The 23,368-nt window shown below is 39.8% G+C and overlaps 1 protein-coding gene across 2 annotated transcripts in view; it reads right to left on the bottom strand.

Moving 5' to 3' along the window:
- Positions 1–23,368, bottom strand: part of PAK5 (p21 (RAC1) activated kinase 5) — a 102,741-nt gene that overhangs the window by 7,052 nt on the left and 72,321 nt on the right. For both annotated transcript variants that reach the window (XM_075203983.1, XM_075203984.1), the window contains 2 exons: positions 4,406–4,897; positions 989–1,122 (listed from right to left, as the gene is read on the bottom strand). In XM_075203983.1, coding sequence (XP_075060084.1) covers positions 989–1,122; positions 4,406–4,897 — 626 coding nt within the window. The remainder of the gene's footprint in view (positions 1–988; positions 1,123–4,405; positions 4,898–23,368) is intronic.

The raw sequence follows: 23,368 nt of genomic DNA, 5'->3' as shown, positions 1-23,368 counted from the left end.
GTGACTGGAGCCGAGACACAGAGAAGATCATACGGACACTAAGTTGTGACTGGAGCCGGGACACGGAGAAGATCATACGGACACTGAGCTGGAGCCGGGACACGGAGAGGATTATATGGACACCGAGCTGTGACTGGAGCCGGGACTCTGAGAGGATTATACAGACCTAAACTGTGACTGGAGCGAGGACACAAAGAAGATTATACGGACACTAAGCTGTGACTGGAGCCGGGACACGGAGAAGATTATACAGACACTAAGCTGTGAATGGAGCCGGAACACGGAGAGGATTATACGGACACCGAGCTGTGACTGAAGCCGGGTATTACACTGTGCAGCGCTGGTAATATGAACCTGGAGGAACTGACTGGAGAGCAGAGCATGGGAAAGTAAGCACTGGGGGGACCGTGCATGATTCCCAGGACCAGCTACAACAGTGTGTGTGCTGAGGTGCAGAGCCATCATAGTGTCAGATGCAGTCACCAAAGAGATCAGGTTCGAGAGACTGACAATGACACTATGCTGCTACTTTTCAGCCGATGGTTTTGACGGATGAAGAGCACAGGTCTGAAAGTAAATCGTGTACAGCGTGCATAGTGTGTTTACATGAATCGGCTGCTGATTGGGACTTTTTTCCGCCCTGCTGTTGGTAAAATCACTCAAACTATCGTATTATTTGAGATTTCTGGTAGTGTGTACCCAGCCTCAGTACAAAGGTAATAAAGGTATGAGAATGAACAGAGGTGACATCACAAGTTGTAGTGACATTAGATATATTGCGGGGGCAGTCTGGCCAATGGGGCACTAATGGGTTGATTATTTCACGTGACATTTCTAAGCATCATGCTGTGGAGCGGTATTCTACAACTAGGTATAAATGTCAATTTGCAAGAAGTTAAAAAATTCATATGTTCCAAAATATGCCTTTCACCCATCCAGTTCCAAATTACGTAAATCTGTAAATGAGTGGAATCTGACTGTAACATACCTTGTGTGTGTGACAATGTCTGTCAGTGCTCCACCTTCAAGGAATTCCATGACAACCCACAACTCATCACCAACCAGGTAACTATTATACATATCTACAACGTTCTCGTGATGGTAATCCCTCATGATCACTACCTGTCAACACAAAATTCACACAAATTAATTCAAAAACAAATTCTGTTTTTGAAAGAAAAATAAGTTGTGCAGAGAATTAAATAGTTGGTATTGAACCTATATTGCGAACTCATAGGGTTAAAAGAAGAAAATGAGCAAATCAATACAGATAAAGTTAATGGAAAACAACATTCACTTATTTTGTTTAAAAACATATCCAAATAAATAATGAAAACGATGTGTAATCCTGTCTATGAATGCGTCTTGATTGAGAAACTGAAAAATAAAGTGGAGGCTGGGGTGGGAGCCCATTTGAAAGCAAAGGGATTGTGAATCCTATTGATATCACAATCACAATGTGACTTGGATTGGTTGTTGTGTTTCCACTGGCATCCAGAGGAAACAAGTTGTGACAAATGCCTGGCCATGTGGTAGCGATGCCACAAATAACAGCACTGACTACACAACCTTTTTCCACCCACTATCGTAAACAATATTTCCCAGAAACTGATGTGACATTTACAGGCTCTCTCTTTTAAGTAAAAAAATGTTAACCCTCACCCTTTGTAAACCCTCAACCACCACCCTGTTTTGGGAAATATATTTTATTTACACTTACTTGACTGGCAATTCCTTTTGCTGATTGGGCAGTATATACATACTACAGACTGATTCTAGTGTGCACTATAATAATATGATAGGTCTGCAGCCCCATATTTCATTGAGTCTCCTGCCTCTCTGATACCTAGTCGTGTGTTACAATTGATTGTGAAAACTAGCACTATCACATATAAAAATGATAGTGTATGGGGGCAGCATGAGGTCATCAGATTAGTACCATATAGACAGCTGAGGCTTGTGCAGCTTATCCACACATTTAACTAGACCAGTGACAGATACTATTAATTATACAAAAACATATCTCAAAAGGGGGTTAGTGGCCATCATGTCACGGTAGTTAGATGGGGAGATGGTTAAACTGGCCTTCTCCAATGCTGTGCTCTCCTGCTTAATCTCTCACATCATTGCTGAGTCTTGAAAACCTTCATGACTCCACTTCTATTGTGTCACAGTATTACCGATAACCATTTCTTACCAAGTACCACAGAAAATTTATTAAACCAAGCACCCTCTTCTTTCTGTATTCAATTATACTCCATCCAAGTGTGTCGCCCTGGTCAAAAGGTTCCTATGACGTACACAACTACAATACCCTGAACGTCGCTTATTGAATTTTTAGTCCATTTGCCTTTACTTATAACTTGAAGGACTGCTAAGCCCTACAACTGAAATTTTCAAATACGAACCATAGAAATAAAATACACTGTTCCATGTTAAGCTGACATTCCACTGCGTATCTGTTATAAACTAAAGTAATACCTCCCATTCTGCAAAGCAAATCTGCCTAGCTACCAGTTACTCTGGTTCTGCTGTACTAGAGAACACAGTAACAAGGCAATATGCTGCAGAGGAGTGAAAGAGACAGTACTGTCTTACAGTACTTACAGTTTTATATAGTTGTACAGTATACATAATTAGCTGTATATACTATATACATCCAGTGGGCAGTTTTTTAGGTACACCTTTCTAATACTCAGTAGGACCCCACCTTGCCCTCAGAACATCCTGAATTCTTAGTGGAATGGATTCAAGAAGGTGCTGGTAATATTCCTTAAGAGATTCCGGTCCATGTTGATATGCAAGTATCACGCAGTTGCTGCACATTCATGTTGCAATTTTTTTGTTCCATAACATCCCAAAGGTGTGACTGAGATCTGGTAATTATAGAGACCCCTGGAGTACATTGAACTCATTGTCATTCTAGTGGAGCGAGCTTGACATGAAGTGGGCACAGTGCGAGGTCTATTTTCATAATGTCACTCGCCCTGACCTATTCAGCGCTTGGGCTGCTCCCAACACCACAATGGGTGTTGGGGTAATACATTTGTAAAATATAGATCTTGACATCTTTTAGCTAGTTCCCTACAGGTCCCAGCAAGCCCTGGCAGCCCTAAACTGTTTGGGTATGCTGGCCTTTGTAAAAGTACAGTGCCAGCATATCCATCGCTGTCCTGATGGGACCTTTAGTCCACCTTAAAAAATACTGTAACATAAACACACAGACACTGAAACAAAAACTTTATATATATATATATATATATATATATATATATATATATATATATAAAAAACTCCCCCACACACCCTCGTTTACCCCTTTATTGCTCAGGGGGGTTCTCTTCTGTCTTCTTGCTTGAAGTCCATGTGGGAAAGAATATAAAACACTATGGACGATGAGAACATTCTCCTTACTGAGCTGCAACTCTACTGACAGGTTTCTCTCTGATTGGTGAGAGCATTGGAAAGCCACTCTGAATTCATTAGGAGTGATTGCACCCCATGTGGGGTTACATTGTATCAAGTGCTTTTATACCAAAAATGAAACAGATATACACAGCTTTCAAATAAACTCTAACTGAATAAATAACTCACCCGAACCGTTGATTAAAACTTTATCAAATACAAAATAAAATATTTGATTATTTCTTTCTTCATATTCCAGATGTGAATTATAATTATATTTTAATTATTTCTGATCCATCATAGTCTAAGTGAAATAAACTTCCATTAAAAAAATAAAAATAAAAATGACCAACCAGCTCACGAAAAACCCTGCTGGAACCTTTTGCTCAAATAGTACAGCTTACTGCTGCTAAACCTGTTCTCTTAATGACATCCCAGGGCAGTAACAGAAAGAAAACTATAGATATAATCAAATGATGAAATAAATTATTATTTTTCAATCTTTTTAAAAGGAATGGAGCCATTGCCCCCATTTCCTCCGAAAATATTATTTTCTGGAAAAAATAAATAAAAAAAGTAAACATAATGTTCTTCCAGTTCCATGTATCTGCTAGGCCACCATATGTTTGGTAGAGCATAGCGGGTCCTCCAAAGTGACAAGTAACCCTTATAGCTCTGCAACATTTATATCATGGTGACTCTCAGCTGCCACAATAAAATAACACTAAACCGCGGCAATAAGTAATTTTTTTATCTCTGTGATAAGTGTTGCTTTAATAAATAGGTCCCTACGTTGCAAACGTACTTTTTGTAGTGGGATGTTTGTTGTATACATACAGTACATTTAAAGACATTTTTTTTATATCAAGTTTTCAAAACAACAAATTGACAAACAATAGCAAACATACAATCAATATACAGTATATCACCATGTATAAGTAACATTGAAATTCTTTAACTTATTCTCCAGTGTTTTCAAAGTAGCTAATAATCATCATACCTCATTAAAGAGCAGCTCCCTTCTCTGCTGTTTCCTGAGATCCATTTTTTTCACAGCTACTTGCTTCCCCGTGTGCTTCTCTGTTGCAATACACACGATCCCTGTAGAACCCTCTCCAATTTTGATGAAGTCGTCCAGATATTCTCTGGGGTCTCCAGGGCTCACCACAAGCTGCAGAGCTGCTCTAAACTGTTCATGGGAAACTCTAGATGGCTGCTGATCTGAGGATGAGCCCCAGCTGGGCGGGGGGTAAATACTGGATGACGTACTTGGAGAGCTGGGGTAAGAAGATGTAGACATGAAGAGGGGGCTCCCATGAAGGGGTGGTTGATGGTAGGGAGATGGCTTATGGTAAACTGATGGATATTGGTAACTACTTGAGGGGTAGTTGGATTTGTTTTGAGACTGAGGTAGCTTTGTAGGACCTCGAGGATATGTATCACATCCAGTGAGTGGAGGGCTCAAGATAACCTGTGCTCGGTCATAGTCTGCCTGCAAAACAAATGCACATAAATCAGGTTTTATTTAAGTAGATTTCGCTCATAGGTGAAATAATGTGTTTTAGACTTCATTTATGTCATTTTCACACATAGAAAACAGACCATGACAAGTATAAACCATTCCTGCCAACTTTTTCAAGACGGCGTCCGGGAGCTGCCTGGGGGGGGGGGGGGGAGTTTCGGGGCCGGGGCTACGCAAATCACGCAATTTTGGCCCCGCTCCGTGACGTAATTGCATCATTTTACAGTGGTGGGTGGGGCCAAAAGCCGTTGGATCTAATTCGGCCCACTTCACTAGGAAGTGGGCAGATGCGGGAGGCTGCCATGCTCTCCCGGGAGACCTACCTGGAATCCGTGAGTCTCCCGGAAATTTTGGGAGAGTTGGCAAGTATGGTATAAACAAGTCAAATAACTGCATTTATAACATTAAACAAGTAAACTAAAATTAAACCAAGTAAACAGCAAATGCATATATAAGGCCTGAGCCATTGAAGAGAGCAAAGCATAAAAAAGGAGTAACTTTGAACCTGGGCAAAACCATGATGCAATGGAGGGGGAGGTAAATTAAAAATGTGATGGCAGATATATATTTGGGATATGGCATGTCCTAGATCAACTTTACATTTCAGTGCAAATATAAAGCTATCAAGTATTTGTGTGCTAGATGAGGAAACAGAGAGTATTTAACTTATGTGCAAAATAATAAACTAATTTGCACCCCTTGCATTGTAACATGGCTTGTCCAGGAGAACATTTACTCCTTTATTTTGCCTTACTACCCTGAATATAAACCCATTGAGTATAAACATTGCTAATCCAGAGGCCACATATAACATTGTATATATATTATGGGTCATTGTGCACCTACAGCAGCTGCTTACTTTAATTTAAATATTCTTTAAGTTAGAGCATTTCAATTCACTTTGTGTTCCAGCACAACAATAAATTTGTCCAAAAGCATCCAGGGTTTGTTTTTCCAATAAGGTGTATTATTGTTATTTTTATCATTAGGGCATCACAGTGGCATAGTGGTTAGCACTTCTGCCTCACAGCACTGGGGTCCTGAGTTCAATTCCCAACCATGGCCTTATCTGTGTGGAGTTTGTATGTTCTCCCTGTGTTTGCGTGGGTTTCCTCTGGGTGCTCTGGTTTCCTCCCACACTCCAAAAAAAACATACATGTAGGTTAATTGGCTGCTATCAAAATTGACCCTAGTCTCTCTCTCTGTCTGTGTGTATCTATATTAGGGAATTTAGACTGTAAGCTCCAATAGGGCAGGGACTGATGTGAATGAGTTCCCTGTACAGCGCTGCGGAAATAGTGGCGCTATATAAATAACTGATGATGATTTATTATTGTTGTAATTTTGCCTGCTATCTCTTTTGTTAGTATCTTTCTATTTATTACCCTTATAATTATATCATTGTATCTATATATAACATGGACAATTTTATAATACTGTAGGTTTTTGGTGTATTTTGTTTAACATGCCATTTTTTGCATTCAAAGTTTCTGTCATCATGCCATCACGTTTCCCTATCAAATATTGCATGAGCCATAACTTAGCAAACTTATTAATAAATAATATCCATTACTAAAAACAGATATTTAGATTTCTTTAGATAACTTTACCCAAATAAGGCTCTGGGTATGGGTGTGAGAAGGCATATCAGTTGCTGGTAAAAAAAATAATAATTTTACCACGGATTGTGACACCGCCAAGCTGTAGCAAACTGTAATTTTATCCTTGTAGTCATATTTTATTTCTGGAACCTGCAAACCAAGCGGATAGTTGGGTGCATGAACAGACGGCCTGGTATAAGAAACTGAAAACAACACTAAAGGTGGAGATGTTGCCCATAGCAACCAATCAGATGTAGCTAGCATTTATCTAGTACATTCTAAAAAATGATAGCTAGAATGTGACTGGTTGCTATTGGCAACATCTCTTTTTCCTTTTTAGAAGCTTTAGTAAATCGATCTCTAAGAGACCGATTTATCAAAGGGTGAAAGATTAAAAGTGTATTCACCTGCAATAGAGCTTGTATTGTCTTAGCCATATATACTAAGGTTTTTTGTTTCATTGCAAAGATGGGGATCCTATTTATCAATTACTGCCGCTATGCCTGTTGTGTTTATGTCATCTCAAGGTGACATTAACAGATGAGATCACTGCAACAAAAATAAAGTATTAAATAAATGAATGTTTTCAGACTGGATCACTTAATTGAAAATAAATCACTAAATCATGAACAAAAGTATTTTTTCACTGCAATAAGTCTAATTTTAATAAATAGGCACCTAAGACCTTAATTCTACCTTATAGCAACGTGTCCCAATGCCAGTTTGCATGTGAAATACTGTAATATAACCACTGTGTATATCAATACACTGCCATGTTCTCAATCTAATAGGGACAAACGTATATTCTATCGTACTAAAACCTGCGGGCAAAATCTATACAACTACTGCGCTGCAAGCCAGAATTCGCTATAGCAATAATCTGTGTAATTAAAATCCTTACAGATATAAAAGTCAACGATGTGAAGAAAATACAATTAAACTATGGATGGACGGCTGCCTAAAACTAGAAGTAATGAATTTTGAAAAATAAAAAATGGTGAATATTTCCTGGTTATTTGCCAGTCAGCCACAAGACAACGAAGATACTTCAGGCAAAGTGAGATGACCGTCAGAAATAGTGCAGAGGCAACTAAAATTATTTCAGGGAACTAGGCTATAAGCTTAAAGCAAGAACCTCCAAGGCTGTATTTTCTGAAATACCAACTGTGCTATGTGCTACACATGAAAGACGGCTGAAGATTTGGGAGGTGTTTGAGGTTTTTAGGGAACTTGGATGACTTCTATGTCTCCTAAAGGTTCTACAGAAGGGACGGCTGCACCTCAATGTGGAGGGTACAGCTGTTCTGATGGAGAGAAGATGCATATATGGCTAGGAATGGGGTGGGGGTGAATATAGATGCGGTGTGCAAGAGAGTGTAGACAGGGAACAGGACCTAGTCAAGGCACATGAGGAAGGAGTTGGTGGAGGGTTTAGACGAGGTGATGAGGTGTATAAAATGATAAGTGACAGTACCAATATCAGATGTATTGTAACAAATGCTGGGAGTCTTCCCAGCAAAATAAGTGAATTAGAATTACTGATGTAAGAAGAGAATTCTGATACAGTCTGTGTAAGTGAGATATAGCTGGATAGCTACACATGGAGAAAAAGACACCAGTAAAGTACTGATTCAGGTTTTTTCTGTAAGTCACACAGCGTAAATGATTGTACTGAAATTCTAAAATATTAAAAATTGAGCAGCAAAGAAAAAATTGATTCTCCTCATGTGTGATTTTAACTGTCCAGATAAGCAATGGAACAATGAAACAATGAAACTAGTGCTTCTGGCTAAGTAAGTCAATGTGTAGATATTTTAACTATGTAGAAAATTAAGTACAGTAAAAGGAGATAATTTTGGCAAAGATGGAAGAAAAACAGATTACAAAAGATAGCAAATCTAATCCTAATACTGATTATCCTGGGCAAACGAAATGATAAAGTAGAAGATAATTGTTAATTGATACAAAACATAAATCTGATTTTTTAAATGTGTTTTTTTGCCTATAAGGGTGAAAATGCTAGGAAATAGGTTGTGTGGCAATAGCCTATGCACACTATTAAATCTTACTTGTCTAACAAAAGAAAAACGATAGTTACACCTAAACAAGATTAGGACAAATAAAGCACCTGCCAAGATCCACCCATGTGTGCTAAAGGAACTAAGTTTGAAAATCGACAGACCTATATCCTATATTTATGGACTCCATCATAACCAGGTCAGTGCCACAAAACTGGCAGAAAGCAGGTGCGATACAATCTTTAGAAAGGGAATAAAATTGGAACAGGGGATTATAGACCTGTGAGTCTGACTGCTGTATGGATGAATTATATAAAGCGATTCTGAAATATATTATAGAATATAATTCTATATTAGTGTCAGCATGGTATCACGAGGCAGTGGTCATACCTAACAAATATGTCTTTTTATGAAAAGCTAAGTTTCAAATGGGATCTTGGTAGTGTTATTAATGTCATATATTTAGATTTTGTGTTCAAAATAGGTGAACTGTTTGAATGATAGAAAACAAACGGGAATATCAATCAAAAGTCAATTTTGTTCAGAGGTCAAATCACACAAAATAGCTATAAATAAATCCTTAATTTATCCAATCTCTCTCCAATCTATTACAAATCAATTTTTTTTAAATTCCGTCAATTTTACTCTGCTGAACAAAATCACTGTTGGTCCCAATCACTTGGATAGGCAATGCATTTCAGTGGGTGCAGAAAACCTCTTTACAAATGAATGGGAAAAGCTCAACTATTGAAAAAAAAAAGTAGCTGGAGATATATTATAACAATTATACTTGTTTCTGATAGACATTTATACGGTATTGCAAAAAAGGTATACATGGTGGTGCCAGGGGCATAATACCTACCTCACTTTGAGATATTTTTTGGCAAAAGATGATAACTTCTTAGCCCTTTCCCAATAGCCCTCTCTCCTCCTGCCCCCTCCTTTCCCACACCTCCAGTGGCAGCCGCAATATACAGCACAATTATTTCTATTCTTCCTTTGGATTTCTAATGATTTGCAACGTTTACATGCTGGACACTTATGATTGGCTGAGCAGGTTCTGACTTCCAGTTCCATTGAAAATAACGGGACTGGTGGTAAAAAAAAATAATGAAATACTACCGAGGGACTGTTTCTGCATTTCCTGGCGGACAGGGCAACTGGTGCTTGTAGTTCCACAATAGTAGTCAGTGGGTATTCGCAGCTGGATGCATTAGGACCCACTAAATCTTGGTTTATCCTGATGGCCAAACTAATTTTGTGGGACCTCAAGATTTAGTGATTCTTCTTAATTTTATAAAAACATGCATCATAAGTGAAAGGGAGACAACTAAGATGCATGTACACAAAAAAAACCAAGGGTGGCATGTCTTGCACAACAAATATTACTAACTATTCACTGGTAATATAGTGCAAATTAAGCATATTACTAATACTTTCCTGGCTAACAGGGCTCTGCTTTCTTTCTGTACAGTACCTGTCTCTTCTTGCTGGGAAAAATTCTGAGTATCTATTCTTATTCCGAATTTGTGAGTTACTGCACATGACTTCTTTTGTTCTCTAGGCTGGATGTAATTGCCAGTGTATATTACTTCATAAACAAACTCCAGTTCTCCTACTGTATACTAGGGAAAATTGCCAGCATCTGCCTTAATTTCTGCATGTATGAACAATTTCACTGCGCCACGTCTGTCGTTCTGCTTCCAGGATTCAATCCCACATATCTGCTAATTATTCTTTTGTATAAAGAAGAGCAAAGTACTACTTACAATGTAGTAAATGCTGCATATATTTCTCAGCAATTTTGTTTGAAGATTATTTTTTAGTTTTGGGTGTAATTAAAGAAAATAATATACAAATTTAACTTACCTGCGCTTCTCTGATTTGGCAAGATGCATTTACTGGCCCAGAGCAGGAGGTCCTCTCTCCTACTCGAGTGGGCCGTGTTCAGTGTAGTCAAATCCCCTCTCTTGAACACTTCTCATCGAACATATAGGCCCAACACTGCTTTTAGTATGAACAAGGCCTGGAGAGAGTAGCTCCTGCTGGAGGCCGCTAAGACACTACATTTAGGTGGAATTAGTCTGTAATCTGTACCCTGAATGGGTTACAATTTTTATATTTAACATGTAATTAAGGCCTATTATAACCTGGTCCAGGGGGTAAATGTATGAACGTCCGATTTCTGCAAGTCGCCGGAAACCGGCGACTTTGCAGGTAAAATTTAAAGCGGTGGTGGCTTGTAAAGGCAAGTTTGCCTTTACAAGCCATCGCCCTTTTAAATTTTCACTGCAAAGTCGACGATTTCCGGTGACTTGCAGAAATCGGACGTTCATGCATTTAACCACAGTTGTCTGTTTTGTCCCATCTTCTTGAGGATTGTAGTGGCTATACTATATGACATTGTAAGGTTTGCTGGCATGCGCTGCTAATGTTGTTCTGGGCAGGAAAATGATGGCCTATGGGCCAGCTGCGGCCTCCAAAGACTTCAATGTTGTTATCGCTTATCTCTGATAACCAACATAGACTCTATAGTAAGTTATACATGTGTTTGTCTTCATGTAAATAATTGAAAAGATAGGTGCTAACAAATACAGAAGGTTGCTAAATATTGTGGATATACTACTGTTCTACTCTACAATAGGATACCCCGTGACATGGTAGCAAACGGACGTACACATAGTGACATTAATGTATACTGTAATATAAGTATGCTGTCTATCCAGAATGTCAGTATAACTGCCTGAATAAGGAAAATGTCATTTAATTTAAAAAACAAAATAAAACAAAATTAATATTATAATTATTACCTAGTGCTGCATTTATTTTTTAAGCATCGTCGTTAGGTTGAAAGAAACAATATCAACGGCAAATCAGTTTACCAAATATCAATGTTAGTTACTGTGCTGGAAACAGGTTTTTATGGCCTATCAAATTTGTTCCTGGAGCTTTGCATATGTACAAAACATGTCACAGATGTCGCTTGTTCTACTGTATCCTTCTTTTCTTATGATGTAAGATGTAGTTATTACTGTTCCTTCCCAATCTAGCACCTAGAGAAACTAAACATAATTTGATAAACATGGTATTTCCACTACTGAATCTTTCAGCTGACGTTTATAACTTCTAATGGAATGTGCAATCTTGAGCCCATCTAAATTACCAGCACTGTACATTGACATTGATAAACTGCAGAAAGCAGAAGATTCCAATTGTTTTATACAGACCATTTGTAAGCTTCCGACTTTCCAAAAACTGTATTTCTACCATGCACATTGTTAAATAGAAAATGTGGCCCAGGTCCTAATATCTGCTGCAATGGCCTGATCAATGCATATGGTATTGAGGCAGCTCCTTGACCACAGCTTGGGTCGAGTCTACAACAAAATGGAGCATGCCCAACAGACAATTTTGTTTCCAGATAAAACATAGGGCAGCTTCTAGACATCTCCCTTTAAAACATTTGTGTGCGCCTCCCTTTATTCACTCTGGGACCTTTATGATACCCTTGGAGACCTCAACTTTCTAGTCCTCCACTTTGGAGGACCCAAGACCGCAGGAAGCCCAGTAGCGGTGCAGACTATTGGTCCTAACCCCTGCTACTTCATGATACCCTTGGATACCCCAACTTTTTAGTCCTTCACTTTGGAGGACCCAAGACCGCAGGAAGCCCAGTAACGGTGCAGAATATTGGTCCTAACCTCTGCTACTTCATGATACCCTTGGAAACCCCAACTTTCCAGTCCTCCACTTTGGAGGACCCAAGACCGCAGGAAGCCCAGCAGTGCAGACTATTGATCCTATCCCCTGCTACTTCATGATACCCTTGGATACCCCAACTTTCCAGTCCTTCACTTTGGAGGACCCAAGACCGCAGGAAGCCCGGCAGCAGTGCAGACTATTGGTCCTATCCCCTACTACTTCATGATACCCTTGGATACCCCAACTTTCCAGTCCTTCACTTTGGAGGACCCAAGACCGCAGGAAGCCCAGCAGTGCAGACTATTGGTCCTATCCCCTACTACTTGATGATTCCCTTGGATACCCCAACTTTCCAGTCCTTCACTTTGGAGGACCCAAGACCGCAGGAAGCCCAGCAGCAGTGCAGACTACTGGTCCTATCCCTGCTACTTCATCCAGCCAGTGACACCACCTTTGAAAAAATCCCACAACTTGTTTTTGGAATTCAATTCCCCGCAATGTGCCTTCTGCACGGTCATGACGGCACTCCGACATTATATATCGTCCCCGATTTTTCCTAGCACCCCATAGACACATATATACCCATTCTATGTATTGAAGCCGCACTACTGGTTATGCTGCAAGAGATAAGGTCATCTAAACATAGCGGCAGCTGTCCCTAATTTCCAGGTGTTAAATATTTGTACTTGTATGTTTGTCCCTGAAAATATCCTACTTTTCAGCGCTGACCAACTGCACAATAAAACGTATCTTTTAATGCATGTTAGATGCTATTCTTGCTGCCTATTCTTATTTTATAGGCTTCACACATTGATATTTATTGAAGAAGAGAATTTATAATGCAAAAAGTACATTAACGTGAAATACAGTAAACATGACACGAGGAAGCTCCAATGTCCATCATGATGTGCTTAGAATCACAGGCTCAGCAGCCAGTGTCCCTGGACATTATTTTCAAATGTTGACAACTTTGCATTTACTATAAAACACCTTCAGTTTGTGTGATGTTACATGTGATAATAGGGCTGCTTATGGACAGACAGAGCAAGTAATATAAAATCATAAAATCTATTTCAAAGTAATCTAGTACTATAAATACCCTTTAGTAGATACAGATCAAAAGGTTGGTCCTTTTAAGAAAACAATGTGATAAGGTGTATGCATGTTTAAATGTACCCCACATTGCAGAGTTAGTTACAAGAATTACAAAGATCACAGGATTGCGAGGTTGCAAGAATGGTCGTAGTATTGTTCCTCCAGAGTCCATTTGTCATACAATCACGCATAAATACCAATGTAAAACTAACAGGTCTATTTCCATCGATAACAAAGATCTGCTATCGCTGCTTACTGCACGGCGATCAAAACTGACTGGATGCATCTACACATGTGTGACCCAGCTTTCTGACTCCCGCATGCGCAGTGGAATAGAAAGCCTATGTATGGGTTCCACTTTCAAGGAGAAAAAATAAAAATGTTAAAATATAGATAAAAAAAAAACCCAACAAAAACATTTTTAATCAATAGCCCAGTGGACAAAAAATGCTTTATTAAAACAATAAACCATGTTGTCTTCCTTCTTACAGGGGCTGCAGCAGCTCTGAGAGGAGGGGACTGGAGGATACAGTAGGGACATAGGACATATCTTGTACATCTTCCTCAGTACATCTTGAATCCTCCACTATCGCCAGTACATGGACTGCTGCAATCCTTGTTAAACAGGCTTCCCATGCTCAGCGGGAGCCCTTAATAGATAGGGAGAAGCCCTATATCCAGCTAAAACACACAAGATAGGGCTTTTCGCAAGTTTACAGATAGACCCATTAATAAGATAATTTTTGCAATTATGTCACTTTATAGGATGGTCACATATGTCCTTTGATTTAATTTTAACAATAACAATAACCACAGTGATGTTGAGTATGACTAGTTCCTAACACTGAGGAGGTAACAAGAGGTTGCTCTCCCTTAGGGGTATATGTACTGAACTGTGTGTTTGAAAAAGTGGAGATGTTGCCTATAGCAACCAATCAGATTCTAGCTGTGTAGAATGTACTAAATAATAACTAGAATCTGACTGGTTGCTAGGCAACATCTCCACTTTTTCAAACGCGCAGTTTAGTAAATATAATATATAATCTCGGAACAACAACGTAAGGATAAGACGGTTCACATGGCTCTACCCCCCCCCCCCCCCCCAGCACTGCAGCTACTACAATGTGAGTGTAACTTGTCTAAGGTGAATCTGTGACACGTCCGTCTAATGTATTACGATTTCAAATAATTATACTATTGAATTCATTTAATCAATGAATATCAGTAGCCGTGCACAGGGGTGTCCAGGGCATAAAACTCCACACTGCCATTAAAACCAGAGTATTACTATTGGCTGTCAGCCAGAAGTCCCCTGATTCATGTTAGTTAAGCGAACATTAATCTGAATTTGGCAGCATAATCAAGGACCTAACTGAACTGTGAAATTGAATTCTGCAGTGGAACATCATATGACCGTTTTATGCTAAGGCTGCAAAAAAAAAAAAAGAAAAGTGCCGCAGAATCAATTTGTCACTGAACTCCTAGCACAATACACGTGAATGTTTGCTAGGCTGAACCAGTAGGAGGGGAATGACAAAATTAAAAATACATGAAACAAAACAGCTCTGTATACTTTGATCTATTAAACGTATAGCACATGGATGGGAAACTGTATAGCTCATGGATGGGAATCTGCAGCAACAAATTTTTACCGTTGGTTTGCTTAATATTATTAAGCCTTGCCTATCTTTTCACACGAGCAAAAATAGCAATGTATCTTTGGTATAAAAATAAAAAGTGGCACAAAATTGTTATCTGGCTAGAGATCTGGGGCTCAGTCTCTGAACCAGCCGGGCACCGTACCAGCATACACAGAATTTTGGCTGCAAAACAGGGCAAATAGAGCGATCATTACAATTTTCTTGCAAATAGCTGCTTAACTCTGCAGCTGAGCAAAATTAATGATGCTCATTCTATTTCACAGCTGAGCAGTAATTAGCACTGTGTGTGGCAATATTTGTCTTAACCCCTTCTGTGTTTAAGGTATAAAACGTGCACCTAAGTATTAAACACAAAGCAGATATACAGGGGTTAACGCGAGAAAGCTTAAAGCAAGTGGGAGATGCACAGTATCTTGTATCTCCTAAAAGGCTCTAAGAGGAAGATGAACAGATTCTAGAACTATAGAATGCACAGGGAATCTATTTTTTCTCTACACAATTCAATTAGGTTCCCCAAGGAAGTGAACAGTAGGGTAGGAGGAGATTGCAGAAACCATTCGAGATCAGCCGAGCGGATTGTGCTCTGACATGAAATCCATCACTGTGCTGTGCTGAAATGCAATTGTGGGTCTTGTCCAAGTGCCGGGTCACCGATTCACAGTACAAATGGATAACCAAGCTTGCTAATATCATTATTGGGATCCCTGGGACTCTGGAGACAAAATATTTCCTGATATTCCTTTCCGTCAATGGCGTTAGACTCTCATTGTCTACAGGACAAAGAGTAACACAGAGCCAGAAGAGAGCTTTGTTGGAATGGAATTAACTGAGAGCTTTGTTCTCTTGGTACTGCAGAGTTAGCTACAAGAATGACAAAATCTACAGGAATTAAATTAAAATCTATACACCTCGAGGAAGCAAGAATGGTAGTAGTATCCCCCCTAAAGTCCATTACTCATATAAAAATACTACCAATGTAATACTTAATAAGATCATATCTGCAATTATGTAGGTTTTATAGGAAGAGTCACATGTGTCATAAACACAAATATTATTTTGTACATCCCTGATTTAATTCTAAAAATGTTTTTACATTTAGGGGGCAAATGGTATTACACATGGAATATACAGTTGCTACTAAATAGAAAGACCTGGGTAAATGAGGGACAACAAGCATATTGAAAGCAAGGGCTTCCACATAATTGTGCGTTAATCAAGTAAATAAATGTATACAAATGCTGGACTGCCTTGGCTACCTAGATTTATGGCTAGCATGGCTGCAAGAGGAGACTTCAGTGACTTTGAAAGACACCTATTAAGTTACTGTATATTAGTGCTTCCAGAGTCAGAGTTTTTACTAACAAACTATTGAACGTTAATGACCTAAAGGATAATTTTTGCCAGTTGTATCACTCACTTCTCTCTTTTTCTAGATACACTCTCTCTCCCTCTAGCAGGGTGTGTATCCAACTTTACCTGTAAGGTGAATAGTCTCTCCTGAGTGGAGGCAATTGTGCACTTGGGACACATACCCACAATTATGTTGGGCACATGGGTGCAGATTCCAGTGTTCTACCCAGAAAATGCTGCCAGTCGGGTGTCATTAAGTGAGGGCACTTGTAATACATTGCAATAATAATGAAAAATGTTGGAGGTTATTGCCCACACCTGCCAGGACTGGTCAGACTGGTGGTCAGTGGTCTAACACACATTGTAGCTTGTAGCGCTGACATAGTACCTGTTCTAATAGGAGAAACAATGGTTTATTCTATTATAATAGGACTCTGTTGGGCTCCAAGAGCCGGGTGGCAAGTAAGGCCAGCCGGGTGGAGCACTCGGGCAATAGGTGCTGGGATGAACACTGGACTCACTTACCCACGTTGTTCTTCAGAACAACGCGGCCGCAGGATTTGACAGAAAATCTCAGCTGATTTTTTCTCCTAGCTCACAGAGCTGCGAGCAAAAATCAACGGAGAAATGACCGTAGCAACGATAATAATGCACAGCCGCCCGCAGCTAATTGAATGTGCCCCATAATGAGAAATTGTTTTATAAATTCTGCTGCATAGCCACATAAGTTCATTATCCATAAAAATAACCAATTGGATCCCAAGTCAAACATTTCTTATTTGCAACAGTTGCCATCTTGCTGCACAAATCAATAAAACCAGTATAAAAACAGCAATGCCCCAGATGGTGGAAAAACAACTTTATTGTGTTGCATTTTTTTGCTTCATAAAAGACCCCAATGGAAACACGTAAAATGTGCATCTTTAATTGCATACAACTTCTAATCCCGAGAAGCTGGCTGAGCATCTTTAATTGCATACAACTTCTAATCCCGAGAAGCTGGCTGAGCTGGCCTCAGTATAGAAACACTACTGACAGACGAAGACTTAATTCATGGTTTTCAATCCAGTGAGGCGCAAATAAAATGATTTACTTGCATCCCAATACAATTTTACAATAATATGTAATTAAACTGCCAACTGTATTGTAAATATAAAAGAAATCCTAAAGTTTCTAGAAAACTTAACTGTATCTTTAATATGCTATTGTTATAAAATGGGGTGAATCATGAGGTATGGTGTGTTCAGGCTGATGGGATACTGTGTACAAAATCTTAACATTCTGCAAAATATGACAGCAGCTGGAGATGCTCAATTGCAGTATATCTGTCACGCTCGGCTGCCTCTCTCTTCAGGCCTGTTAATATTACAACTGCAGTGTTATTATGTTTGCTGTTGTCTCTGATGATGCTTTATAATGCTTTAGAATGATCTCTTTCTGTGGCTCTTCCCCCCCCCCCCCCCCCCATTGCAATATTTGTTACTACTGTTTTTGCTATGTGTATTCATATAGTATAACTTCATGAGGAAATTAAACCCTTCTGAATCTGTATAAATATTGCAGGGTTCAAATAAATCCATGGATCCACTGTAATGCATTTGACCAATTAGAATCCAGGGAGGTCACATGGTCATCGTAAATTTAGTACATAGTGCCAACAGTGGAGTTGTCAGTGTCTACAATCAAAGATTCAGACTCGGGGGCAAAAATGAAAATTATTTTTTTTCCTACACATTATCAATTTTTGGTACTTTTTTTTCTATTTCTATGTTTTTACTGAAAGTGGAACTGGAATTGCCCAAGTCTGGACTTCCAGTTCCACTGCGCAGGTGTGAACCAGCAAGGCACACTGGCCTGTTGAAGTGGTAAGTTGAGCCTTACCGCTGTAAGCCAGTATTGCCGGGGAGCTGAGTGACACTTTTCGATCTTCTTTCTGTTTCATATTGTCCGGTAATGAGAAATAGGGGACTCAGACTTGCTATTAAAATGATTCATACTGATAATCAGTCTTTTGCCATATTTTTTTAAAGGATGGGAATCAAAACTAGTTAGGAAACCAGAGGGAAAAACAATGGCTCACAATAATGACTAATATGTCCACTTCTAGATCAGCAATAAGTGTCAAGAGTGTAAATACAAAATATCAAGTTATCACAGGAAAACCCCAGCAAAGCTCCATAGAATGTTCCCAAAATGCTCTAATCTGTGCTGAAGATGTCACCGGTAAACAGGCAACACAACATCTACCATATGGACCAAAGTGTTGGACATATTTAACATCTTTAACTTACGAAAAACTCATCTTGACATTGCACTCCCCAGGAACTTTTGAATGGTTTTCCTTCACATGAATGGCATATTTGTGCAACATTAAATGCACTCTATGGGGGGAATTAAATTGGCCGCGCAACGCGGTCTGCGCTCTATTACTGTTACTACGGTAATAGTGTGCTCTATACGTTAATATGTTAATTTTAACCCGGAAGCCATATGCGAAAATCAGCATCAATTACTGTACGAACGGTAATAGAGCACACTATTACCATAGTAACGGTAATAGAGCACACTATTACCATAGTAACGGTAATAGAGCACACTATTACCATAGTAATAATAGAGCACACTATTACCATAGTAACGGTAATAGAGCACACTATTACCATAGTAACGGTAATAGTGCGCAGGCCGCTTTATTTCCGGCAGTAACGCGGCCAATTGAATTCCCCCCTATGTCAGCATATTCTGTGGTTAGTAACTGAGGGGTCTATTTATCATTGGGGTCAGTGGAGTGCTAATAACTAAAATTATGTATCGCTGAATATCAGAGCTATACAGAATATTGTACCACTATTTACCATGCCGGGGCTGTTCTAGTAGATAGCATAACAGTGGCGCATGTGCATAGCATTTGATCCGGTGAGGGATCCTGCAAAGCCGGAGAGCCTTCAGAAAGATTCCATGAAATGTCAGTACATTGCTGTGAGAAGCTCAGCTCACAGCTCAATAAATTGTCTAATACCACTGTCCCCAAAGAGGTCTATGGCGAGCGTTGAAAGCACCGGTAAATAGGTTAAGGTGAACCCTTTGTTAAATATGAAACAGCTGCGAAACAGACTATTGCTGGAGTTTACACTAGCATTGTGGTTCTTCTCCGCTTGTTTAATAGACCCCTGAGTCTGTGTGTTGAGTACTTTCTCCAGCATACAGACATCCTCAGTGCGTATGGCTCAGCTGGGACGATTTCAGCAATCCACTATCAAAGTGCTAGAATGGATATGAGGCTGGGATTGTAATAAATTTCTTTTCATATAGTGTAATCATGTAAAACTAGGTTAAGTAAACATATATGATTTTTATATATATTTTTTACATACTTTTCAGAAAATGAAGAAATTCAGTTCTTGGATTTTTTACGTAAGCTCTTTAGAGGATTGCTGAAGTCAGTCTGATACATGGATTATGCATGAAAATTCATGAACATAATTTCAAACATTCAGCATATTATATGGATTGTTACAGTGTGGTTTAAGATATATTTTATATGCAAGTCAGTCACTAAGACCTAAGTACTGCAGGTCTGCTTTGAACTAAGCTTTTCTAGCTAAAGGAACTGCTCTTGATAACTCCAATAGATTCTCTTTCAAACATCAAATTGTTTTTCATTACTAGAGCTAAGTTAAAGAAACATGTTGGTGTCACTAGTCCGCCAATAGCTAATTACAGCTCACTGAAATCTGGTCAGGGTTCATGTCATATTCTATTTTCCTTTAAGATATTACTATAACATGTTTACAAACTTTTCTTCAAATCTTACAAAGAGGCTTTTAAGAGTGTTATTTTTTTCTACAAAAACATAAATCCCAATGTGCATTGACATGAATATTCAATTTTAAATTGTAAACACTTAAGATATGGACAAGAATAGTTCAAATTGGGGATGTTTTCGAAACCTACGTTTCTGTGGGGATGGAGCCAAGAAACAGAGAGAATACTCATTTAAATATTGTACGTGTTTGCTTCCCCTTTTTCCTGTCCTTTAATTGCTTGAAGTTAATAAACAAATGCAAATTGTAAACCATATAAACAACACACAAAGTGAAAGGAGCAGGAGGAGTGGGTGAGTGGGCAGAACAACAAAGGAAAGAGAAAAACAGTACGGATAATGGGAGACTAACAATGGTAAATGCCCAGATAATGAAGCAATGATTACTTTGGCAATTGCTCATGTAATGGCATACAAGCCAAGTTGAAGGAAGAACAATAACTCATGAAATATAGAGTATGCTGCGAGGTAAACACCATACACAAAAGTGCTGCAAACAAAAATTGCATGTAAACGAGTGATGGGCAACCTGACCACATTTCCCTTCATTTTTAAAATGAAAGATCCAAAATCTTAGCACTCCCTTCAGTCATTTCAAAATGTACCCACATGCCGCTCACTTGCTTCAATAACCTACGACATGCCACAAAATGTCCACACAACCAATATAATTCCCCTCACATATCACATGTACTCCAAAGCTCCTCAACATGCCACAGAGACCTCCACACATGACACTCAGACCTTCCCACTTAGACCTCTGCACATGCTCCCACAGACTTCTGCCCCTCATTCCACCCATATGTCACCCACAATTATCCACATACTACTAATCATCATCAACAATTACTTATATAGTGCTGTAACGCTTTGCAATTGGGAACAAATACAGTAATAAAACAAGACTGGGTAATACAGACAGACAGAGAGGTAAGAGGGTCCTGCTCGCAAGCTTACAATCTATGGGACTAAGACCTGTGCACATGCCAACATACCACACAGACAACCACTTATGTCACCCACATACTACTCGTACCTCTTTACATGCCACCCACATACCACTTGGACCTCCCCGCGTCACCCACATACCATTCGTACCTCTCCACATGCCACCCACATACCACTCTTACCATCTAATATAGTGACCTTTACTCAAAAAGCTTACCTTTAGTCCGGAGCCCACGGAGGGAGAGTACATTGTGCAGAATGCACTACACTCCCTCCTCCTCCTTTTGGATGTGCTGCGTGACCTCCCTGCAGTCACATGACCCATAAGCCACTCTAACTTATTCTCTGCTTTCTGTTAAAGCAGAGAGTAAGTCTTAAATGGGAGGATCAGTGGTAGAGCATAAGTCAGAGTGGAGCACAGAGCTGGGGCGAAGTCTCGTCAGACCACTGCTGTATACCCATGAGGAATATATAGAGAATTTATTAGGGAAGAAAGTATTTATAATTGTCACAAGCCGCGGCGGTATGCCGCATCCTGGCGTGAGGTAGCAGCAGAGCACGTGCATTAGTTACATGCACTGTTATCTTTGTGGCATAGAGTAGGAGGGTGTAGGGACATCCTCCAACTCCAGGGGGAGCTCTCGCATGATTCTAATCTGTCATTTATATTTTTATACATGTTCCTGGTTTGTGATATGACCTATGCTTGTTCTAAGCTAGGAATTAATTAGCAGCCTGCTGAGCCTGATTGTCAGCTCTGTCCTCCTCCTTTCTGATTTGTCCATCAAAGTATTTAAGGCAGTGAGGACTGGACCTCACTGCCGGTTATAGTCCCTGCTCCCAAGCATACTTCTCCTGCTGTTGTATTCCTGCTGTTTTCTGTATCTCTGTTGCTGACCCCTGGCCTGGATTTTGACGTTGCTGATTTGCCTGTGACCCTGACTCGTTGCTCGGATACTGATGCTGCTGATTTGCCTGTGACCCTGATCTTTCGCTTGAATTCTTACACCACTGAATTGCCTGTGACCCTGAAACCTTTGCCTGGATATTTGACACTGTTATTTCATTAGTGACCCAGGTTCTTTGCCTGGATTCAGACTCAGATATTCCATGTGTTCAGTCCATCAAGCCTGGGCTTGTAGTGCTGCGAGACTGTATACTACCTTCCGCCAGAAGTTCCACCTGCGCTACGATCTCAGGCTATCAGCTCCTACTACTAGAGAACAAGACCTGGGGGCATCCAAGTACCTGTGAGCAAGTTCAGCTCTACAGGAAAGGCGGCTGCTATAGGCGAAGACCTCTGAAGCGGTTCTAGGAGTTGATACCTGGGGCGTGAGCCATAACAATAATTAGTACTGTGTTTTAATTCCAGTGGAATTTATCATGCATCCCTCCAGTTATACGTCTATTAGGGAAATCACGCTATTTACAGCAATGAGAAGGAAAGGTATAAGGCCCAGTTTGTATGCACTAATGGTAGTCTGTGGCTCCTCTGATGTAGATGCACTGCATGTGACTTTTAAGGCACTCTTGCACATTTGATCACTTTCCTTTACGCAACGCCTCCGTATGCCTTGGCCTTCTGGCTGGGCCGGAGAATTTTTATATTTGTCCAGCCATTAGGCTAGGGCCGAATCTACGCAGCACTATTTATTTTCACTCCATGTATGTCACTTTCAATTTTAGGTTTATTTTTCACAGAATTTTAGGGGGATGGTAGGCCCTATGAATTCCCGAACATCTGGTGGGAGTATGGCCATGAGGTTTCTGAGCCCTGGATGAAGCTATGGTGGATCCCAGGGAAAAGAGACCCTCCCTAGCCTTGCAGCAAAAGGAGGTCTGAAGATCCTTGCTCTCTAAGGGACCTATTGGTGTCGGTAGTTGGGGACAGAGGGGCCCTTCCACTTTTGGGGAGGGTCTGAAGTTCCGCACCCATGTGCACTTTTTTGCACCTTTTTTTGCACTTGGGCATGAAAGCACCAATCCAAGGCTTCCTATAAAAAAAAAAAAAAAAAAAAAAAGCCTTTCTTTGATAGATGCAGATCAATCATCTAGAGCTCCTGACCAGGAAAAAAGTGCATTCATTACTTAGGACAATATTTTTTTATCCAGGGAGTATTGAAATTTCCAGCATGGTGCCGGAAAGATTTTTTTTTACTTAAGGATAATCGGACCATGCTTTATTGCACACCTCACAACATCCCCGGTCTGTCTAAATCATGTCTTGCATATATGTTTCCACA

This window comes from Mixophyes fleayi, chromosome 3 (assembly GCF_038048845.1).
Source record: "Mixophyes fleayi isolate aMixFle1 chromosome 3, aMixFle1.hap1, whole genome shotgun sequence".
In the NCBI taxonomy this organism is placed as follows: domain Eukaryota; kingdom Metazoa; phylum Chordata; class Amphibia; order Anura; family Limnodynastidae; genus Mixophyes; species Mixophyes fleayi.
The sequence above is the reverse complement of the archived record's forward strand: the minus strand, read 5'-3'. Positions and strand labels throughout refer to the sequence as shown.